The sequence below is a fragment of the Tachypleus tridentatus genome, chromosome 1 (assembly GCF_004210375.1).
Source record: "Tachypleus tridentatus isolate NWPU-2018 chromosome 1, ASM421037v1, whole genome shotgun sequence".
Lineage (NCBI taxonomy): Eukaryota > Metazoa > Arthropoda > Merostomata > Xiphosura > Limulidae > Tachypleus > Tachypleus tridentatus.
Genome location: NC_134825.1, coordinates 53,356,745 through 53,375,347, shown reverse-complemented (window position 1 = coordinate 53,375,347; position 18,603 = coordinate 53,356,745). Strand labels below are relative to the sequence as shown.

The 18,603-nt window shown below is 29.4% G+C and overlaps 1 protein-coding gene across 5 annotated transcripts in view; it reads right to left on the bottom strand.

Annotated features, from left to right (window-relative positions):
* LOC143248839 (protein NDRG3-like) overlaps positions 1-18,603 on the bottom strand; it is a 43,612-nt gene that overhangs the window by 2,363 nt on the left and 22,646 nt on the right. For 2 of the 5 annotated variants that reach the window (XM_076497679.1, XM_076497674.1), the window contains 7 exons: positions 18,360-18,420; positions 15,229-15,393; positions 12,970-13,073; positions 10,974-11,039; positions 8,172-8,271; positions 5,038-5,122; positions 745-792 (listed from right to left, as the gene is read on the bottom strand). In XM_076497679.1, coding sequence (XP_076353794.1) covers positions 745-792; positions 5,038-5,122; positions 8,172-8,271; positions 10,974-11,039; positions 12,970-13,073; positions 15,229-15,393; positions 18,360-18,420 — 629 coding nt within the window. Of the gene's footprint in view, positions 1-744; positions 793-3,704; positions 3,899-5,037; positions 5,123-8,171; positions 8,272-10,973; positions 11,040-12,969; positions 13,074-15,228; positions 15,394-18,359; positions 18,421-18,603 lie in introns of those variants that run through there. The other 3 variants (XM_076497697.1, XM_076497688.1, XM_076497703.1) reach the window with 2 other exon arrangements.

Here is an 18,603-nt window from a genome sequence, read left to right as displayed (position 1 = left end):
AGAGCAGTTTGGATAATATCTTTAACATGCATATGACCACATGATATGCTTGACATTACTTATTAAGAAAATGATATTAATATCTAAAACTACTGTTGTTGTTCATCAAATTGCTTTTTGTGTCATCTGTTCAGCTGGTAAGTGCAGTGTAAAAATAATTACAATATTTCATGAAATATCACCTACACAAGTTATTTCTTAAATGCAGGATCTTCATCAAGGAAAGATAATTATAAGAGCACATCACAAATATAAAATATGCCAATTTCAATCTTTTGTTTTCAGGCAAGTGTTTCAAATATCAGCTAAGGTAACTTCTCTTAAAAACTATAGTTTTTTTAAATCAGTACACACAAATAAAGAGTCAACATTTCAGAAATCAGTCTTAAAACAACATCAAAAACTCTAAAATTTACAAAAATATTGTTTAGGATTATCATACCTTTTCATCCTTTCAGTGTATGGTACTCCACACATGAACAACAATATAACACTACCAAGTAAAGGCATACGTTTTTCATGCAAGTCAAAAAGCTCATAACTACAACAGTATTATTTCCTAGGTTGCAGTCCAAAAGTAAATAGATAAACTAAAAGAGTACTAAAGAAATGCACTAAGAATATCTACTAATTTAGCTTTTAAAGTACTACTTATGAAAAAAAGTGAACAGGGGAGGGTTCACAGAAATCATGCACACAAACACATGGGTTGGGAGAATGGAGCTACCACATAACCTGTATTACCTTCACAAGAGGAAGAACTTGACAACCTGAGTTCAGACTGGTTCAGTGCTTGCAAAAAAATGGCATTCAACATTAGTACTTAGACACTTTGTAACATCATAGAAAACTCTGAACACTGCAAACTAGTTGCATAACACAAAGCTTTAAGTATTTGCACCATTTGTTTAAGATTACTTAAAGCTTGACAGTGGTTCTATATTTGTTTGTTAATCACAATGATCAATATTTCAAAAGGTATATATTTATACACATGTTCACTTTTTTACGAGTGTTAGTTTCAACCTCAGAACGTCTTTTTTAGTACTGGTTTGTCAATTCAGACTACTATTTATTAACAGTGATTTCTTACAGTACTTTAATTAGACATTTAATCTCCTATCAGCTTCTATAGTTATAAATTTTAATGGTGTGAGACAGAACACATTTTAGACACACTTTTAGCTGCTATACTCCAGCTCAACTGCAATCCTGGTATTAAATAACACACCTACTTAGCAAAACTGTGTGGCATATGAATCACATATAATGTTATTCTATATTTTTGTATCCATAATAAATTACTAAAGATGAAATTACTGCAATAATAAAACAATGACATTAAAAAATATATCTCATTTGTTAGGTATAATAAGGTACCTTATATAATTAAAATGAAAAACAATGCACATATCCTTTAATATAAATTAATTTTTCAGCTATTTCTAAATAAACAAAATACTAATTTTATCAATATAAAACTAAAAATTATACATTAAAATCATCAATTTCAGGTTGAAAATTATTTTTTACTTCAATATATTCTTATAATTTAAAGAATATTTGAAGAATACAGTAACAATGAATTCTTAATGATTAAGAGAAAGTAAAATATACTGAAATTCTTGGTAATTTTTACTTGTTATAGCAGTTCATATGCTACTTTCAACTAAACTGAAATAGTTAAGCCAAACACAACTGTTTGAAATTCATATCAAATTTATTTTAAAAAACTGTTACAGACACACAACATTTACATCATGAACTAATCCAACAGATGCTTTCAGTAGTTTTATATAACAATAGCTATACTATTAATTCATGCAACTAAGAGACTATAAAACATGGAATGTAAGCAAGAAAATATTACTTTATTAAAAATAATAGTTTTTGTAAGAAATAGTACACAACTAAAGTGATTAATTTACAGGTCTGAGAAATGAATCTCTTTTGCAAAATGGAGCAAAGATAAATGCACAAAATTTGAAAACTGGTGAAAAAAAATATTTATTGTTGTTGGTATTTCCCCATTTCCTCAAATAATTGCAACAATATTGGTAAATAATAATTAGGTATTTTTAATGAGTAATTAAATGATTTATTGTACTTCTGCAAAAAATAATAGCTCATACTTTCTCAGTCATACCTACAACAAAACCATCAAGTTTTTGAAATGATTTAATTATTATAATTTAAAACATCACTTTATGCAGTAAGGTGCAAAAGAAGCAGTGTTATTTACTTTATAAATATATTAAATTAATGGTAAGCAAAATGTAAACTACTGTTGTTATGAGACTTACTTTCTAGTAATTTCTTGAACATACACAAACAAACAATATTTACTGATTACCACCCCAAATAATATTTATTGTAAATATTTATATAGTTGAATATGTGAGTTTTCCAGATTTAAGATATCCCTTAGGTTCAGTTCTTGTTAAATTTCAAGGTTACAAAATGTAATTCAGATCTCAGTTAAACTTTTTCCAATTGAGAAAATCAAATACTGCTTGGGTTTTTTAACCACTGAAATAGTTTGATCCAAGTTCCACATAAAAGCACAATACTGAGACATCTGTCGACACAATAATACAGTATATAGATACAGACCTATCTAACAGTTTCTTTTACCTACAAAGACACTTAAAACTGATTTCAGATTTTCAGTGCTTAACAGTATATAACCAGAAGGTACAGTTTCTCCTGCTTGTTTGTCAACTAGTGTTCATCTTTGAACAATAAACCAATATCTTTATTACTTAGCATAATTACAGAAAATTTCAATAATATGAATGACAGTAGAAACTATGATTAATGTTCACTTACATCAACTGGGGTTTGTTTCTTTTGTTATTAATGAAGGGGGGAAAATGTTGGGTAGAAAATTAGTCTAATAAGGAAAATTTTATTTTTGACAAATAAACAACCATAGATTTGAAGAATTGGATGAATACACATCATAGATTGAACACTGAAACAACTAAATAGCTGTAAGTGTTATACTTGGAACAAAAACAGAACATGCCTATAGCAAGCAATAATGTTCTTGATGTGAGTGAAAAATAATAATTTTTTCCTCTACTAGCATAAAACAGTGAGTTTATAACAAAACTTTATGGCTGATATATCTCAGAATAGGATTATTAGTAGCTTGATTTGCAATACTTGCATAAGAATTGAATTCAGTACCAAAAACCAATTTCTACTTCTTATTTATACGTATACATATTATACATAAACAATGACATAAGAAAAACTAATAACATCATCACTTAAAGTTACAACAAAAGATTTTTTAAAAGTTCTTGAAGACTGGTAGTTTATGTTACAAAAACTATCAATTTTCATTTGCAATTTTTATAAACATTTTAGGAGAATTGAGTTATGATATTTTGACTTAAATTAACATAAAATGTCAAGGGTAAAAAAATTTACCATGTCAGACTCGACAAAATTATTAAATTTTCCAGTCTTTCAGATGTACAACTTTAATAAACAGCAAAGAAACAAAAACTTCAATAAATGTATTACATAAAATATGAAAGAAATAGTGCAATTTCATTTGTTAGGAGTGCTAAATTAAACTGGAATAAAACCAGAATTTTGACTTATGCAGTTAATTCTTTTATTATAACATAAAATATCAGTACAAGAAACAGTTCAAACATGATGTTTATACCTATCAGAGAGTGATGTAATTTAACTTGGTATCCATAACTACCAGTGTATGATACATATGATAAAGTTCAAACATAAAATATATTACTGTGATATATTACAACTAGAGTAACAATATTACTAGTGCATCTTATAGTTCATATATTATATTACTTAAAAAATTATATTTATCTTGCAGAGGTGAAGGCTAGGTCTGAAGCACAGCAGTACGAAACCACTATAACAAATAAACCAGACGATAACTATTGTAGTTATGTCACAGGTTAAACACAGATATATAAAAACAAATATGCCTTTTCATTCCCCATACCATTTAAAATTATCATTACACAGTACAGTTCAATAAACAACATTTCTTACAGAATGGATACACAAGAACTTTCAATCATAATTGATTCACATACAGAACTGTATGCATTAACCATGATGAAATTGCAAAGGTGACACGTTCGTTCAAATAAAAAGTTATTTTATAATTATCTGGAGTATAAGTGTTATTTTTCTCTATCCTTTTAACCAAAATATGTAAGTCCCTCCAGTTTGCACTACAAACTTTGAATGACAATGTAACTGATTCAACATTTTTTAGATTGATTTGAGTCAAAAATGGAGGAAAAAAAGAGAAATGTTTGTTACCACAACTGTATTTTTACTGAACTCAATACTTAATTCAAAATAACTTAAACTAGTATTAAACCATATTTCTTCAACTCATTCTGCAGCTAAGTGTCAAATTTTGCTCAATCTACTACAGTTTTACTTCCAAATAAACAGACTATAAAATCCTTTCACTTTCAATGAATTCTTAATAACTTCATCACTAGCAAGAAATTTATGTAAAAGGTACATAGAAATTGAAAAAATTGAAGCTTTTAGGTTGACAGTGCTAAACAAAAACAGCACTCAACCTACAAAAGTACTACAGGAAATAAGACAATATGCAAGTAAGAATGTTGAGTCTTTTTCACTTTATACAAGTACAGTTTTTATATTTGAAAAACAACAGTTTAACACACACACACACACACAACCAGTGTATATGAAGTAACAACAGTTCTGGGATATATCAAAAACAAATAAAAAAGAAAATATTATATATATATATATATACGGCAAACTATTTCAAAATGCATATTAATTTCAAAAATTCCTTCTAGTTAATAAAATATATGTTGATTGACTTGATTTTATAATATATGTAACTCATAATTTTATGAAGGAAGACACTTGGATAAACATACATATACGCACTAAAGCTGTAATTCTTACTATACCATAGCTTTCTTGAAAGTTCTACACTAAAAACCAGTGGAATTCTGATAATACATGTATGTACCGGTCCCCATCAAATCTTACCAAATCCAAGACCTTGAAGAAAAAGCCTAAGAATCTCGCTAACTTTTCCTGGTTGTTCTTCCAAAACCATTGCACAGTCTGAGAGCTGGTAAAAAAAATTCAGTCATAGTAACTATAAAATGTTTTATTGCAGAAAGCATGTTTTAATACTGAAAGATACACTTGTTCTTTCAATGAAAAGACTATATTTATATTAGTAATTAATTCATGGATATTTTTCAGACATTTTATTTCATTATGTAACTATAAAAATACTGATGTTTAAACAAAATTAACTTTAGAGCATAAAACAAAACTGGTATGAATTTCAAGTGAAACTAGTCACACTTCTACATTTTCATAAACCAAAATGAAAGAAAAATAAGTCTAGAAATGAAAATGCAATTACAGTGATAAATAAATGATAACTTACTTATGGATATGTTATGATATCCAAAAATAAACTAATCAAAATCAATGTTTTACTGATAATCAGTTCAACAACTGGAATCAGTAAAGCTTGTAAAGTTTCTCAATCACAGAAAACTGACTGCAGAGAAATTAAAAATAACACCACTCAAACCACTTTAATTATAATATTAACCTTCTGATTTGTAAGTATCCTTAACAATCACAACTGAACTGTTTCTTTTCAACACAAAACATCATTCACCACAGAATTACATCAATTAAACAATCTCTGTTTCTCATTTATTTACACAAGCTGATACACTAAATGACAGGTTAAAAAACAATGTTCTGGTACATCACAAAGCACACTAATTTATTTAGAAACTGTACATTAGCAAATGGTTGATAACAGTACTCAATGCACAAAGACAATACACACTGTGTGTTTGCCAGAGATCTACATGGACTTTTCTCACAAAATTTTCAGAGTGATACAACATGTGGTTCCCCAGTAGTACTGCACTGTCTGAGGAGGTTGCCAAAGGATGGATGACAGAGAACTGGAAACTTGAAATGTCCCATTACTTTCCAATATTAGGGGTCTTATGAACTGTTTGAAATGCACATCATTATCAGCTGAAAGTATGTCATACCTGAAGATGACCTGGGAAGGTTGAAACGTTGTTCTCTGCTTATCAATAAAAGTGTTAATACCCATACCAGCCATTCCAAGATACATTTTTATTTCAAGTGGGTTTCTCGTCATCAAGATTTATATGTTTATCAACAGTAAAGGTTATATTTCATAATTTTAGATAAATGTTAAAACTGATAAAGTGTAAGTACGTAGATCTGAAACACATTTGATGAAAGTATGTGTGTCAAGCTGGGAGATTATAAATTTTAAATACTTGAACCAACACAATGTGGGACTTCTTTATCATAATATATTTAAAGTTGTAATTTCTTTTCTTTTTTTTAGGTTTGTAAAATTGATCATTACATACACAGTAAAGATACAGGTAATGAACAATATGTTTGTCTCTCATAGTGGTCACGTAATGTTATGTATTAATAATGTAACAGCCACAAGGTCAACCCCAATTTTTACTTTTCACTTTTCAAATAAGAAATGAAAAAACATTGTATTTCTTTTTTGGCATGACACTTATTGGTAACTTCAGACATTTCCAATTTAATGAAGCTTCAAAGTAAATTCTCTGTTATTGTTACACTTTTTAAAGTTAAACAATACTACACAATGAAATCATCAAGTTTACAGTACATAACTGGAATCACAATGAGGCCCATTGTGTTATATAATAATCAGTAATCAGTAATTTCTGATTGTGACATGATTGATAATACAGTATGAGAATAACTTTCAATGATCTATTTGCAATGGATTATTAAAAGATTTTTTTGTAAAGCAAATAAGACTTAAAACAAAATGTTAGCCATGTATTTTACCCACAAAAAATTACTACACATTATGTTTTATAGAACAAGTAGCATGGTAATGTTTGAAAGTTATTTCTGTAGAAGAGAAACTACAATAACCACAGGTACATCTATCAGTGCATCGAAACTGATACTGTGCACCAGGTATAATATATATGCAAAAATGGCTGGTTTGGGTTGATTTTTTTTTTAATGTAGATGACCTTCTTTGGTCATCGTCAGGTTCACAAAGAAAGAAAGAGGTAATAGCTGACCACATGTTTGAAGGGGGTTATGTAACTGAGTATAGGAATGTATAGGGCATGCTTCAATGTTTGATTATATTTATTAATATAGGTATACAGGTGTTCCTTTGTATTGGTTTATTTTGGGCTTCAGTTGTTGTATAATTTTCTCGTCATCACGGTGCACCTGGTAGGTTTAATTTCTATACTCTTTACAGTTAAGTATAAAAGATAAATTAAGTTAACATGGATATACTTGGTAGTTTAGTCTACACAGTATGTCTCAAAAAAAAAAAGTGTTTTGTCAATAGGACTGCATTTTGATTGCCACAATACTTAAGGTTTCAAACAATGGGATCTGTTTTTAATTTTGCAAAAAGTTACTAGAGGGCTAACTGCACTAGTTGTCCATAATTTAAAGTGACAAAGGAGAAGTAAGGCATCTAGATACATTATCCTCTGCCAGGGGATTGACCATCACATTAAAACACCTCTACATCTTAAAGGGTGAGAATGTTTGGTGATGGAACTCAAACCTCAAACCAACAGAATGCAAGTCAAGCATTAGAACCAAGTAGCACTAACAAAAACAACAACAAAATATTCACAGTAGGAAGATAGTATCTATATAAAATTAGTTACTGATACAATTTCAGTTTTGAAACAATGTGTAAATCTTTCTTTAGAAGTAAAAAAAAAACATCCTAATAATTACAAAATAAATTATCAACAATATTTTTCACAGCATACAACAAACACATATAAAGTATAAATTGTCAAGTTTAAAAAGGGAAAAAATGACCAATAATACATTACTTTTAGGGCTGAAATCTTATGTTTTTAGTAATAAAATTCAAATGGAAAATAAAGTAACTAAACTGTAATCTTATAATTTACTTGACTAGCTGTTCTTTTAGGTCATCAATATCAATACTCATGAAATAGTTAACTAAACAATAAAAAATAAACTTCTAAATGGTTATTTACTACTACAGTAACCTTAAAATATCCTTTCTGGAAAACATAAATTAGTGTAAATAAAAAAACTATTCTAATTACCTTCATCCATGAAGAGTTAGATGGATCTAGTCTTGCATTCATATCAATAGTATCATCCAAGTGGGGAGATAGATCTCCAGCCAACAACAGTACCTGACACCTATTAAAGTCAGAGAATAAAAAACAACCAGGTTATAAATTTATAAATGAAATATTATTCACTTAAAAATTCAGTGTTAAAAAATTAAGTTTTCACACTATCTTTATCAAAGAAACAAATAAAATAATTAGAAACCATAACATCAGAAAGCTTTTATTTAAACTTTACAGATATACTTCACTTCTTCTATACAAGAATACATAAAAACTAAATTTAGTTAATTCAGTATTACCTCTTACTACAGGCTTGATTCATACTGACTCAGTGATCTCAGGTGGACCTTTATAGTTTCCATATTATAACTTCCATGTTTTATGCATTTTCATAATATTTTGCAACCTTTCAGTAATCAAGAGTCATTTACAGACAAAAAACAGATTTTTTAATGAAGCATCTTCACTTTCTCTGTGTATATATGGAGTCAAAATGTTGATTGCTTCAAGTGCAAAGTGATTTTCATATTAACCTTACTGACACAGGTCAAAGGGCATATCATCGCATTTGTTGATTCACATTCAAAATTTTATTCAATTATTATTTTATGAATTTATGTCAATTAGCTTGGTATCAAATTGTAGATTACAATTCAAATTTTAGTATTACACATTAGTTAAATTCTTAGTTTAAAAAGTAAATATTAAAGAAACACACTTACACTTGTGTGTCTCAGGGCATGTTGAATGCAGCATTGATTCAAATTAGATGTCTGTGATGTCCAAATATAAAGTCTATAGTTTCTTACAAATTAGGAACTCATATTACTGATATTGACAAGCAAAAATATCTACATTTACCAACACATACACAGTACCCACACCCATCTCTTTCCATTTTTGGAAATACTTACATTCTTAATACTTCTGTTAATGACATGTGAATAACAAAGTGAAAGTTCAGAATACCTCCTAGTGATTATCCCAGCTTTTCTGAAATATTCACTTTTAAAAGGCAAAACTTTTATTTTTACACTAGATTCCTAGCTGTAATAATTTAGTAAGGTAAAATTTCGCATTTCTTTAAGACCCAAAAACAGCTTAATTACTAAGCTTGATAAATTATAATGGAATTCAATGGTACTAATATAGTAATTTACGATTTTTGGTTACTTCAAAATGTAAATATATACATATATAAAACCCTAAAAAAATTATTAATTTCAGGAGCAAATGAGTACATGTTTTGTTTTTGTTCTATTTCTTTATATACTATACTATGTTTTAAAAAACAAGTTTAATAACTTATTTGTAAACAGACACAATATTTGTACACATATATAATGTATTACAAGTAAAATATGACTAATTAACAAAATACTAGACCACTAAAACAGAGCCAAGACAAATCACTTTGTACAGGCCAGTTTCATATTCTTGGATATAGTAGTACAAGCATACATGTGCCTTATAATTGTAACTTCTGTAAGTGGGGTATAGTCAAAAAGTCAATATAATAAAAATAATATATATAAACGGATAATGAGATTTAAGCTATTTAGACTAAACATTTGTGTTTATTCTATATCTATTTTAATACCAATGTTTGTTTAAGTTAAATTTCTGTTTAGAAATGTACTTAACTTATACTTTTAAGTCTGTATTGCAAAATTCCCACCTATTCACTAAAACTGCAGAAACTTCTTGTGTGTAAGAATCAATAATGTGTGTGTGTGTGTGTGTGTGTGTGTGTGTAGGTAAACACTGGTGTACCTTCTATATTGTTGTGTTAGCTTAAATTTTAATAAACTCTCCTCATGTCTAAGTATAACCAATGCAACTTGCCAAGAGACAGTACATATATACATATACACATATTACTGGTTTGCTAGAGAAGATACAACTTTGATTGTTAAAATGCTTATTAATTGAGAACATTAGCATTTTTGCAAAAACATATAACTGAACTGTTAGATACCTCAGCATGTTGTTGAAGAATGAAGAACACAGAGCTTGTTAGCTCCATGTTAAGTACATAGTATCTACATCAACTGAAAATTAATTCACTCATCATGAATCTTCAATACAATACCAAGGAATTTCTGGACCAAACAAGAGACTCAATACTGTCTGTAAACCTTTTGTACATAGACCATTATTGTAAATTGTGTTATTGTTTGTATATTAAAATACATTTTTATTTAAAAAAATGCATATTAATCTTGTTGGTAAGTATCACAGGTTGGATACATATGAACATTTATTTAACTTCTAAATGTAAATTATCATTTAACTCATTTTGAGGCTATTCAAAATTATAATATGTTATGTAATAAATTTGAGCTCAGCTTGTATCTGAATTAGAGACAAAATCTGATACAAATTAAAACTAAAATCATATTTATATTTATATTTATCAGTGCCTTCAAGATTTTATGTCTGGTCATCAATATTTACTTGAATCATCCTCCATTTAAAAGCAAAGAGAAACCCAAAATTTTGTTTTTATATTGCCTTATAAAATTAAAAATTTATATACTATCAAAATTTTGGTTATTAGTTATGTTTCTAAGTCAAACTTATTTGTATACCATGATAAAAAGTAGCTTAATTAAATTTTGAATGTAACACACTAAAACCTTATGACAAGTACAGAAAAAAAAAAAGCCAATAGCAAAAGCAGTAAAACCAAAATTAATATTTGCCCAATAACGTTGAATGTCACATAATTTTGAAACAGCTACAAAGTGAAAACGTTCTACAACTAACTTGAATCTCCGCTCTGACTTCTTCTTTGCTGTATCCAATTCTCGTTGTATCTGCAAGTCACTCCTCCTAAAAATATTAACTTCTATTACAAATATCTTTAAGAAATTGCATGATTCTTTTCATGTATATCATACTTCTAGCAGTGATTATATTTATAATAAAGGTATAGATAATAAATTTTACTAATATGACCAGAAAACAGCCAGGTAAACTTAAGAATATAAAATTCAGATGTTTCATATAATCATCTATTTTTAACATTTTTCTAAGCTGCACAGTACTTTCAACCCATGGTAGTTTAACACTTGTTTAGTTCACTTAAATTTGGTACAAATACAAAGAAAAAACATACGGAGTGCTATAAATAATTCACTCATCAGATGACTAAGGTATCTTAGACATACATCAACCTTGTCTTTTTACATCAATTATTCAAAGAAGTCAGTTAATAATACTAAATTGTTACAACTATTACTTTAAATACACCATATAAGGATAGAAATACATATGTAGAAAATCTTACTAAAATAATGGTTAATGCCTGATAGTGTGACATCATTAACCACTGATGTTCATATTTTTTCTAGCATATTTAAAAAATAATGGACATATGTACTTGGAAACTTCTGCTATAACCATCCATTGAAAGCATATTCTATATCTAGTCACTGCTTCTACATCCATATCAAACTTAAGATGCTATATTCTTATATGTTTAAAAGATGTTTCATGTGTAAACACATTATGACATTTTGTACTTACAGCCTTCTGAATGTTAAACATTTATTATGCCTATAACATCTTCTAAAGAAAGAAAACAACTTTTGTTACTATAATAAATATTACTTAGTAACTAAGTTTAATTTAGCTATTAGAATTCATGCCAAAATTAACCTGTACAGGTGTACAAGCTAATAACTGTGGGAGCTCATTGGAAGTTAATGAAATATTTAACACTGAGTTACTGCAATAGGCAATTGCGAGATTGAACCCTGTTTTGCTTGGCAAATTTAGTGTAATTAGATCTTGATAATATAACACAGTACCAACATGCCAACGTGTCTAAAAGTCCTTGCCTTTTAACTCCATTAGTCTCACATGCAACAATGAAAAGCATCTAATATATGGTTTATCACATTTTGGATGAAACAGTTTAAAACTTCTGAACTTTCTATAGGTTAAGTGGAAAATGAACCATGCATACGTGTTGAAAATAGCTTCCTGTTACTCAATCCACAGCATCTTCGCAGCCCATGCACTTTAGAGTAGATAGAAGTAATATTCATGATGAATTTGCTAAATTATCCAACCCACATTGCAATTTTCTCATCATGTGTTGGTCACTGCACGAATGTTAACCTTTCCAATACAGAAAGAAAAGAAATTAAACCTTATAAGCCATAAGAGGTTGTACAGCCAGATGTCACTAATTTCCACTCAAGCCAAGAATCACAGTGCAGGGTCTGGTTAGCTAGGTGCATCTTCTGATAAACTCATGTGTGACTTCCAAACCTGTGTTGATTATGGGTGATATGTGCTTGGTAGGTGCCACATTCTTGATGCTGATTTCCTTCTCCAAGAGCATTTGCTTTTGTGAATTTCACTGCAACTTAAACTATGTTGTGAAGTGACTACAAGTTTCATAAATAATTTATCTTATTTCTTCAACTTTTTATCAGTTTCTTTGTTTAACACCCTCACATTTATAGAATCTTAATGCTCCACAAGTTTCATTATCAATGATTTATAAGTTGCATTCAGAGAGAAGCCACTGTAAAAAGACAAATGTCAAACATGTCTGACATGCAAGTTTCAGTATCAGCTAGTAACACTTGTTTTTGACACTGGACTAAACTTTCTCATTTTTAATTTCTTCACCTATCAAACAGTACATTCCCCAACAAACAAATTTTGAATTAAGGATATTAGAAAAAACTAACTCCCAAATACTTAAGGTAACCTAGTATGTGGAATCCTGAAAATTATAAGTACAAACCTGATGTAAGAATCTATAAACAGGGAAAGGTTGTAGGGATTGACAGCCTTTGAATAATACTGCCTGTAAGCTTGAATCAAATCATGATTACGATCCTCTGTTACCTAAAATAGAGAAAAATTAGATTGTGCATCTATGGTTTAAATTTTTCTCAAAACTAAGAAGGGTATTTGTGTTACATGATGGATTTTGTGAAACAAGTTCAGAATTCCAATTTACAAAATTACAGTTTTCAAACTATTTATAAACGTCATAAGATCATACATAAATGTTGTGCAGTATATTAAGAATATATTTGAAGTAAGATATTTAAGACAAAATATAACTTTGCATAAATTAGGTTAGTAATGTAATGTGAAAATCAAATCTTGGATTTTCTTAAAACTTCATTTTTAACATATTTATTTACTTACATAAGACCATACACTCTTACATGTATGATGTTTGTTTCTCATTACTGTATTAATGCTCAGAAAACTTACTGATTTGTTAATTGATTGATTATAATATCAAAGCTCAGAGCACTTTTAAAGTTCTTAAAATTCATTACTTCTTGCAATGGCTAATATTTGAACAGGAAGTCTACAACTGCTGAAACTTGTAGTTAGGTTTCATTCATATTCTAAACACATGTATCAATCACATAAAGTTAAAAGGTATGGCTAGAAATATACAACATTCAGCACATATGGATTTTGTATGATCATTAAGTGTACTCTTCTTCAAATTTTCCCATGTCTACCAGTTTCAATGAAGTAATAAAATATAAAATAATAAATCTGATACTGAAAAAGTTACTTGTCTTTAAACATTGATAGAATTAAAATCAGAATGACTTACATTACCCTGTGATTTACTAATATATTCTTATTCAAGGTTTACTTGTTTCCATTTCTTAGTTAACTTATGTTTTTATAACATATTTTATATATAATTCCTATATTCTAGTCCAAAACTCACCAGCCTGAGTACTCCAGGCATTACATAGGGAAACGAGGACATGAAATTTTGAAAAGCTATCCCCAAAATAAAATAATTGATATATAATGATAAAAATTTTCTTTTGACACTAGGTTTACTAGCATTTTTGTGAAATAATTAAAAAAGGAAAGAAAAATTGAAATTATAGTGTAAATTGTTGTTTTTGACTTCCTGTTGGAAATTTTATTCAGATGGTGGAAATCAAGTTTCCCACCTGTGCAGAGACAACCTATCAATAGACAAACCGAGACTATCAATGTGCATTTTCCAACAACCTTAAAACTTATTTTTAACTCAAGTAGTCTTAAAACAGTGAATGTTTAAAGTAAGTGATATCAAAAACTGTAAGATTCAACAATTCACATTTTTCTGTAACATTTTGGTTTTTAATATTGTTGAAATCATATCTTCTAAAATTTAGAATGATTTTATTTCTTGTAATTTGTTTGTTCTAAAGCTTTCTCACTTTCTTATGTAGGTAGACAAGAATTTAAAATGTATTTTGCTACCTAAAGTCAACTGAACATGTATAGAGTTAGTATGGGACTTTTCTACTGTAGTTTAATTGTGGCATTCCATTATTTGTAAACCATAAACAAATAATAAATTAACTTAATCAATTTTCCTGCATATTTATTTACATTGTTGAAATAATTAACTTGACAGTTACATTTTTGTATAAATAGCTTTAGTTTTTTAACTTGAGCCAATGGCAATGAAAACAACACTAGGATTGCACTTTGCTCTTGGTTATTTTTTTTTTTAAATACGTGTTAGATGTATTATTAAAAGTCATCCATTAAATAAATCCTACGTATAAAATAGAATGAAATTAAATACTATATTCATATTAAATATCTTAGATTATTTTTATACAAAATATTTTACAGCAAAGTAGCATAACATACACTTCACTAGCCCTACTATGGTATATGTATCGAAACTTTCTATCAACTCAACTATTACGTCATACCTGTGTAACAGCTTTATAAATAGTTATGTTATGCAGTAGTTTTGACCGTGTTACAAATCACAAGTTTAGAAAAAAAATTCACTTTTCAAAAGATGTCACAGATATGTTATTTGTTTGAAATGTCCTTTTCAGATTTGGTAACTTTTATGAGTTATTAACACTTAATATTTATTAATGAAAATATAAATATATCTTTTATTCCAAGTTAACTAGTGTTACCCTGTATCAGAGGACTGCTATTTTTTCAATATTAAAAACACTTATTTCAAAGATTACCATAAAAGTATTAAAACACAGAAACTAACTTTTCCAAAATGATGCCACAACATGTATTCTAGTGCTGAATTTGTCATTCCTGAAGAACGGAGATACATAGCATTTATTTTCTGGTATCCCCACTCAGTCCAGCTAGAAACTGTGGAAGTGCAATTGACCAAAAAGAGCCCATCTACAAAATCTGGATACTTAAGCTACATGTGAGGAAAGACATCAAGAATTAGTAAGCTCTCACAAAATAACTAGCAGGAGCTGCTAATACACTTGATACATCACTTAATATTTTTTATTAAATTAATTAGCAATGTACATTAGATAGCTCACTTGGAAAATATAAAAACATTAAACATTATCATATACTGTGCATTTTTTAATATTTCAACCTTCTTTGGAAAGAAAATTTGAGTCAAATTTCCTCTAAATGTTTCATCTCAAAATTTAATTTAAAATGCAAAGAGAATCATTTTCTGCATTTGCAAGCTGAATATTTTATAACTATTTAATGCTTATCTAGTTTATTTCATAAATAAACATTTAAAAATTTTCATCAATTACAAAAACTGCATTCCAAAATTTTTATTGTTGGCTCTTAAGCATTTCTTTCTTTCTTTAATTCAGCTTTGTCCAACTGTAAAGTTACTGATTGAGCCCACAGTTACTGCATTGTTGAAAAGGATATTTACTGAGAACTAACATTCAATGCATGAGTCAATCAAATGAAAATGATAAGTTTTAGGGGGGGAAAAAAGTCCCTACCCACACTAGGAATTTGTTTCGCCAAAAAATGACTAAAGTTTGAAAAAGGGAATGATATGAAAACCTCAACTTCCAAAGTTTTTGTGATACAACATCTCATGCTCATAACACCAGGAGATAAGGAGGTGAACTCTGGAAGGGGTGGGTAAATCTCCTGTGACACTCACTAATAGTATATGCTAGGACCTTTTTTTGTGATTGGTGTCCCATTCAATGCCTTATTATGAATGGGTTATAAGAAAACTAAAAAGACAATTGGAAAACATTTGGAAACTTGTCCACTCCTTTTGTTCTTCTGCTACAGTGTCACAGAATAATAACTTTTCTGGTTCTGTCTGTGAGATGATAAAAAAAACAACTGCAACAAGTACAAATGCATCATATCATGATTCTCATTTTCTATGCAAGTAATATGGCTTCAGCTGCATTTTTTCCACTTCTTTTACCATTTATTTATGCAATTCCTTCTTGTGCATGACAAGCAGACACAGGCTACCAAATAGGGTGAAATCAGAAAAGTGGGAAAGGCACACAACAAGAACAGCATGAGTATGATGACACATACAAGGAGAGAGAAAAAGAGACAGCCAATCCATATAGAAGAATAATACAATTACACACACACAGATACAGAGAGAGACAGAACTAAGACAGATAAAGAAAGACAAAGATACTGCAGGAAGAACAACAGGGAGACACAGGTGCAATCACAGCAGATATCAGAGAGGCAAAATTACAACAGCTTTCATTGCATAATAAGTGATGTGGAAAAAGCCTTATTATAGCATAATACATTTCTTGGGGATTTCCATCCACAATGTTCTAATTAGCAGCATGCTTAAGCTGAGTAGTTTTGGATTTGATATGATGATCAAACAGAAATCCCTTGTTTCCAATCTTATCCTTGAAGACTTTGAGTCCTGCACCTAGTTTCTTGGTTTTTCATTATAGGTGTAAACTGTATAAACTCCACCAAGACAGATTGTTGAAATGTGGTGAATATCCAACTCCAAGAAAACTTCACAGCTGTCTTATATATTTTCAGCAAAAGAGATATATCTGTTGTGATTTTATTCTCAGCTGGAAGAACACATTTCCTTGGATACTTCTTTAACAGATATTCTAGTATCCTTCCTGGGTAGTGGAATCTACCATACCAAGCTCAAATAGCTCTTTGGTATCCTCTCAGAATTCATGGATGTTACACTGTGCATTTTACATCTGTGTGGTGAAATTACCTACCCACCCAGACAGAACTGTACATATTCTCTTTGCTATTCCTGACTTCATTAATGACCATTTCCCCAGAATGTCCCCAAAACAGGCCTCTTCTGATAGCATAGGACCAGATGTCACATGACTCAACTTCATTCTTATCATTGGCATCAGACACAATGCATTGTGCTTTCCACCTACACTGTCTCTGCCTCAGCTGTGCCCATGTAAAGATGCTCACACCAGTCAATAGACCAACTCTAAGATTTGGCCTGAGCTCTGTCACAACCACTATAGTTATTTGTTGATTATTGATGTCTGTCTGTCACTGCTTGGCATCACAGACATATCTTCACATGCTCTGTCTTTCTTTTCACCCTCATTAACTTCTTCCTCTGCATCTTCTCACTGTTCCTCTCCCTGGGGCTCCAGACTTCAGGATGCATTGATTAGTTCTGAAACTGATATCCACTTAATATATTTGAAAGTTTGTAAAAGTGGGATGTTTTGTTGGGTTCAATGTCATGAATAGTCACAAATAGTCAATGACAAAACAGTGTGGACTTAGAATACTGAGAAGTGGATATGCTCATTCAATTTTGCAGATATAGGCAAATCATTTGGTATATTCAAACTAACTGTAGTTTTAATTCTACAAAGGGTTTTCTGAAACACTTCCTTAATAAATATCTGGTTGATTTGTGCATCAGGTGTTAAGTAGATTTCAGCTTTAAAAAGCGACACAACCAAAAGTCAATAATGATAATAAAAAGGATATACTCAACTTTAAGGCTACATAGGCTAATTTAAAACAAAAAACCTAAAAATAAAATATAAACACTAAAAAATTATTTTATTCATATAAATCATTCTATGATCACAAAATACTATATTAGTTTGTTCAATAACTTTAACAATACTCAAATGTAGCTCAGGCTTTGTCATGTTTCCTGCAGTTATCATAGCTGAATGTGGTCTATTGCAGTTCCAGTGTTGAAATTATTTTTGCTTAAAAGTGAAAATTCATTTTATTTTACTACACAAAAGCACAGATAAACCTGAAAGAAAACAAGTCAGCTCTATGTATAAGTAGTATAAGGTTAATATTTAAATATTAACACTTCACAGGTTTATTAAAGTGTATCTTAAATACATTTTGATTAGAAGAAAGAATGGAAAATATACTTACAGCAAACCTTGCCAAAATGTTAGCACCAGCACCCACACCTAAGCCAACAAAATGCTTCAGGCTAGAAATAAAAATTAAATTTTATTATTATTATTTTTAATGAAACATTTATTAACTTAAAAGTACTGAATGGATATATATATCATACCAAAATTTGAATTTGAATGACAAAGGCTTGACACATGATGGTGTAAAAAAATAACAGTTACATCTCCAGCTACCAAAGTACAGTTAAAACAACTGG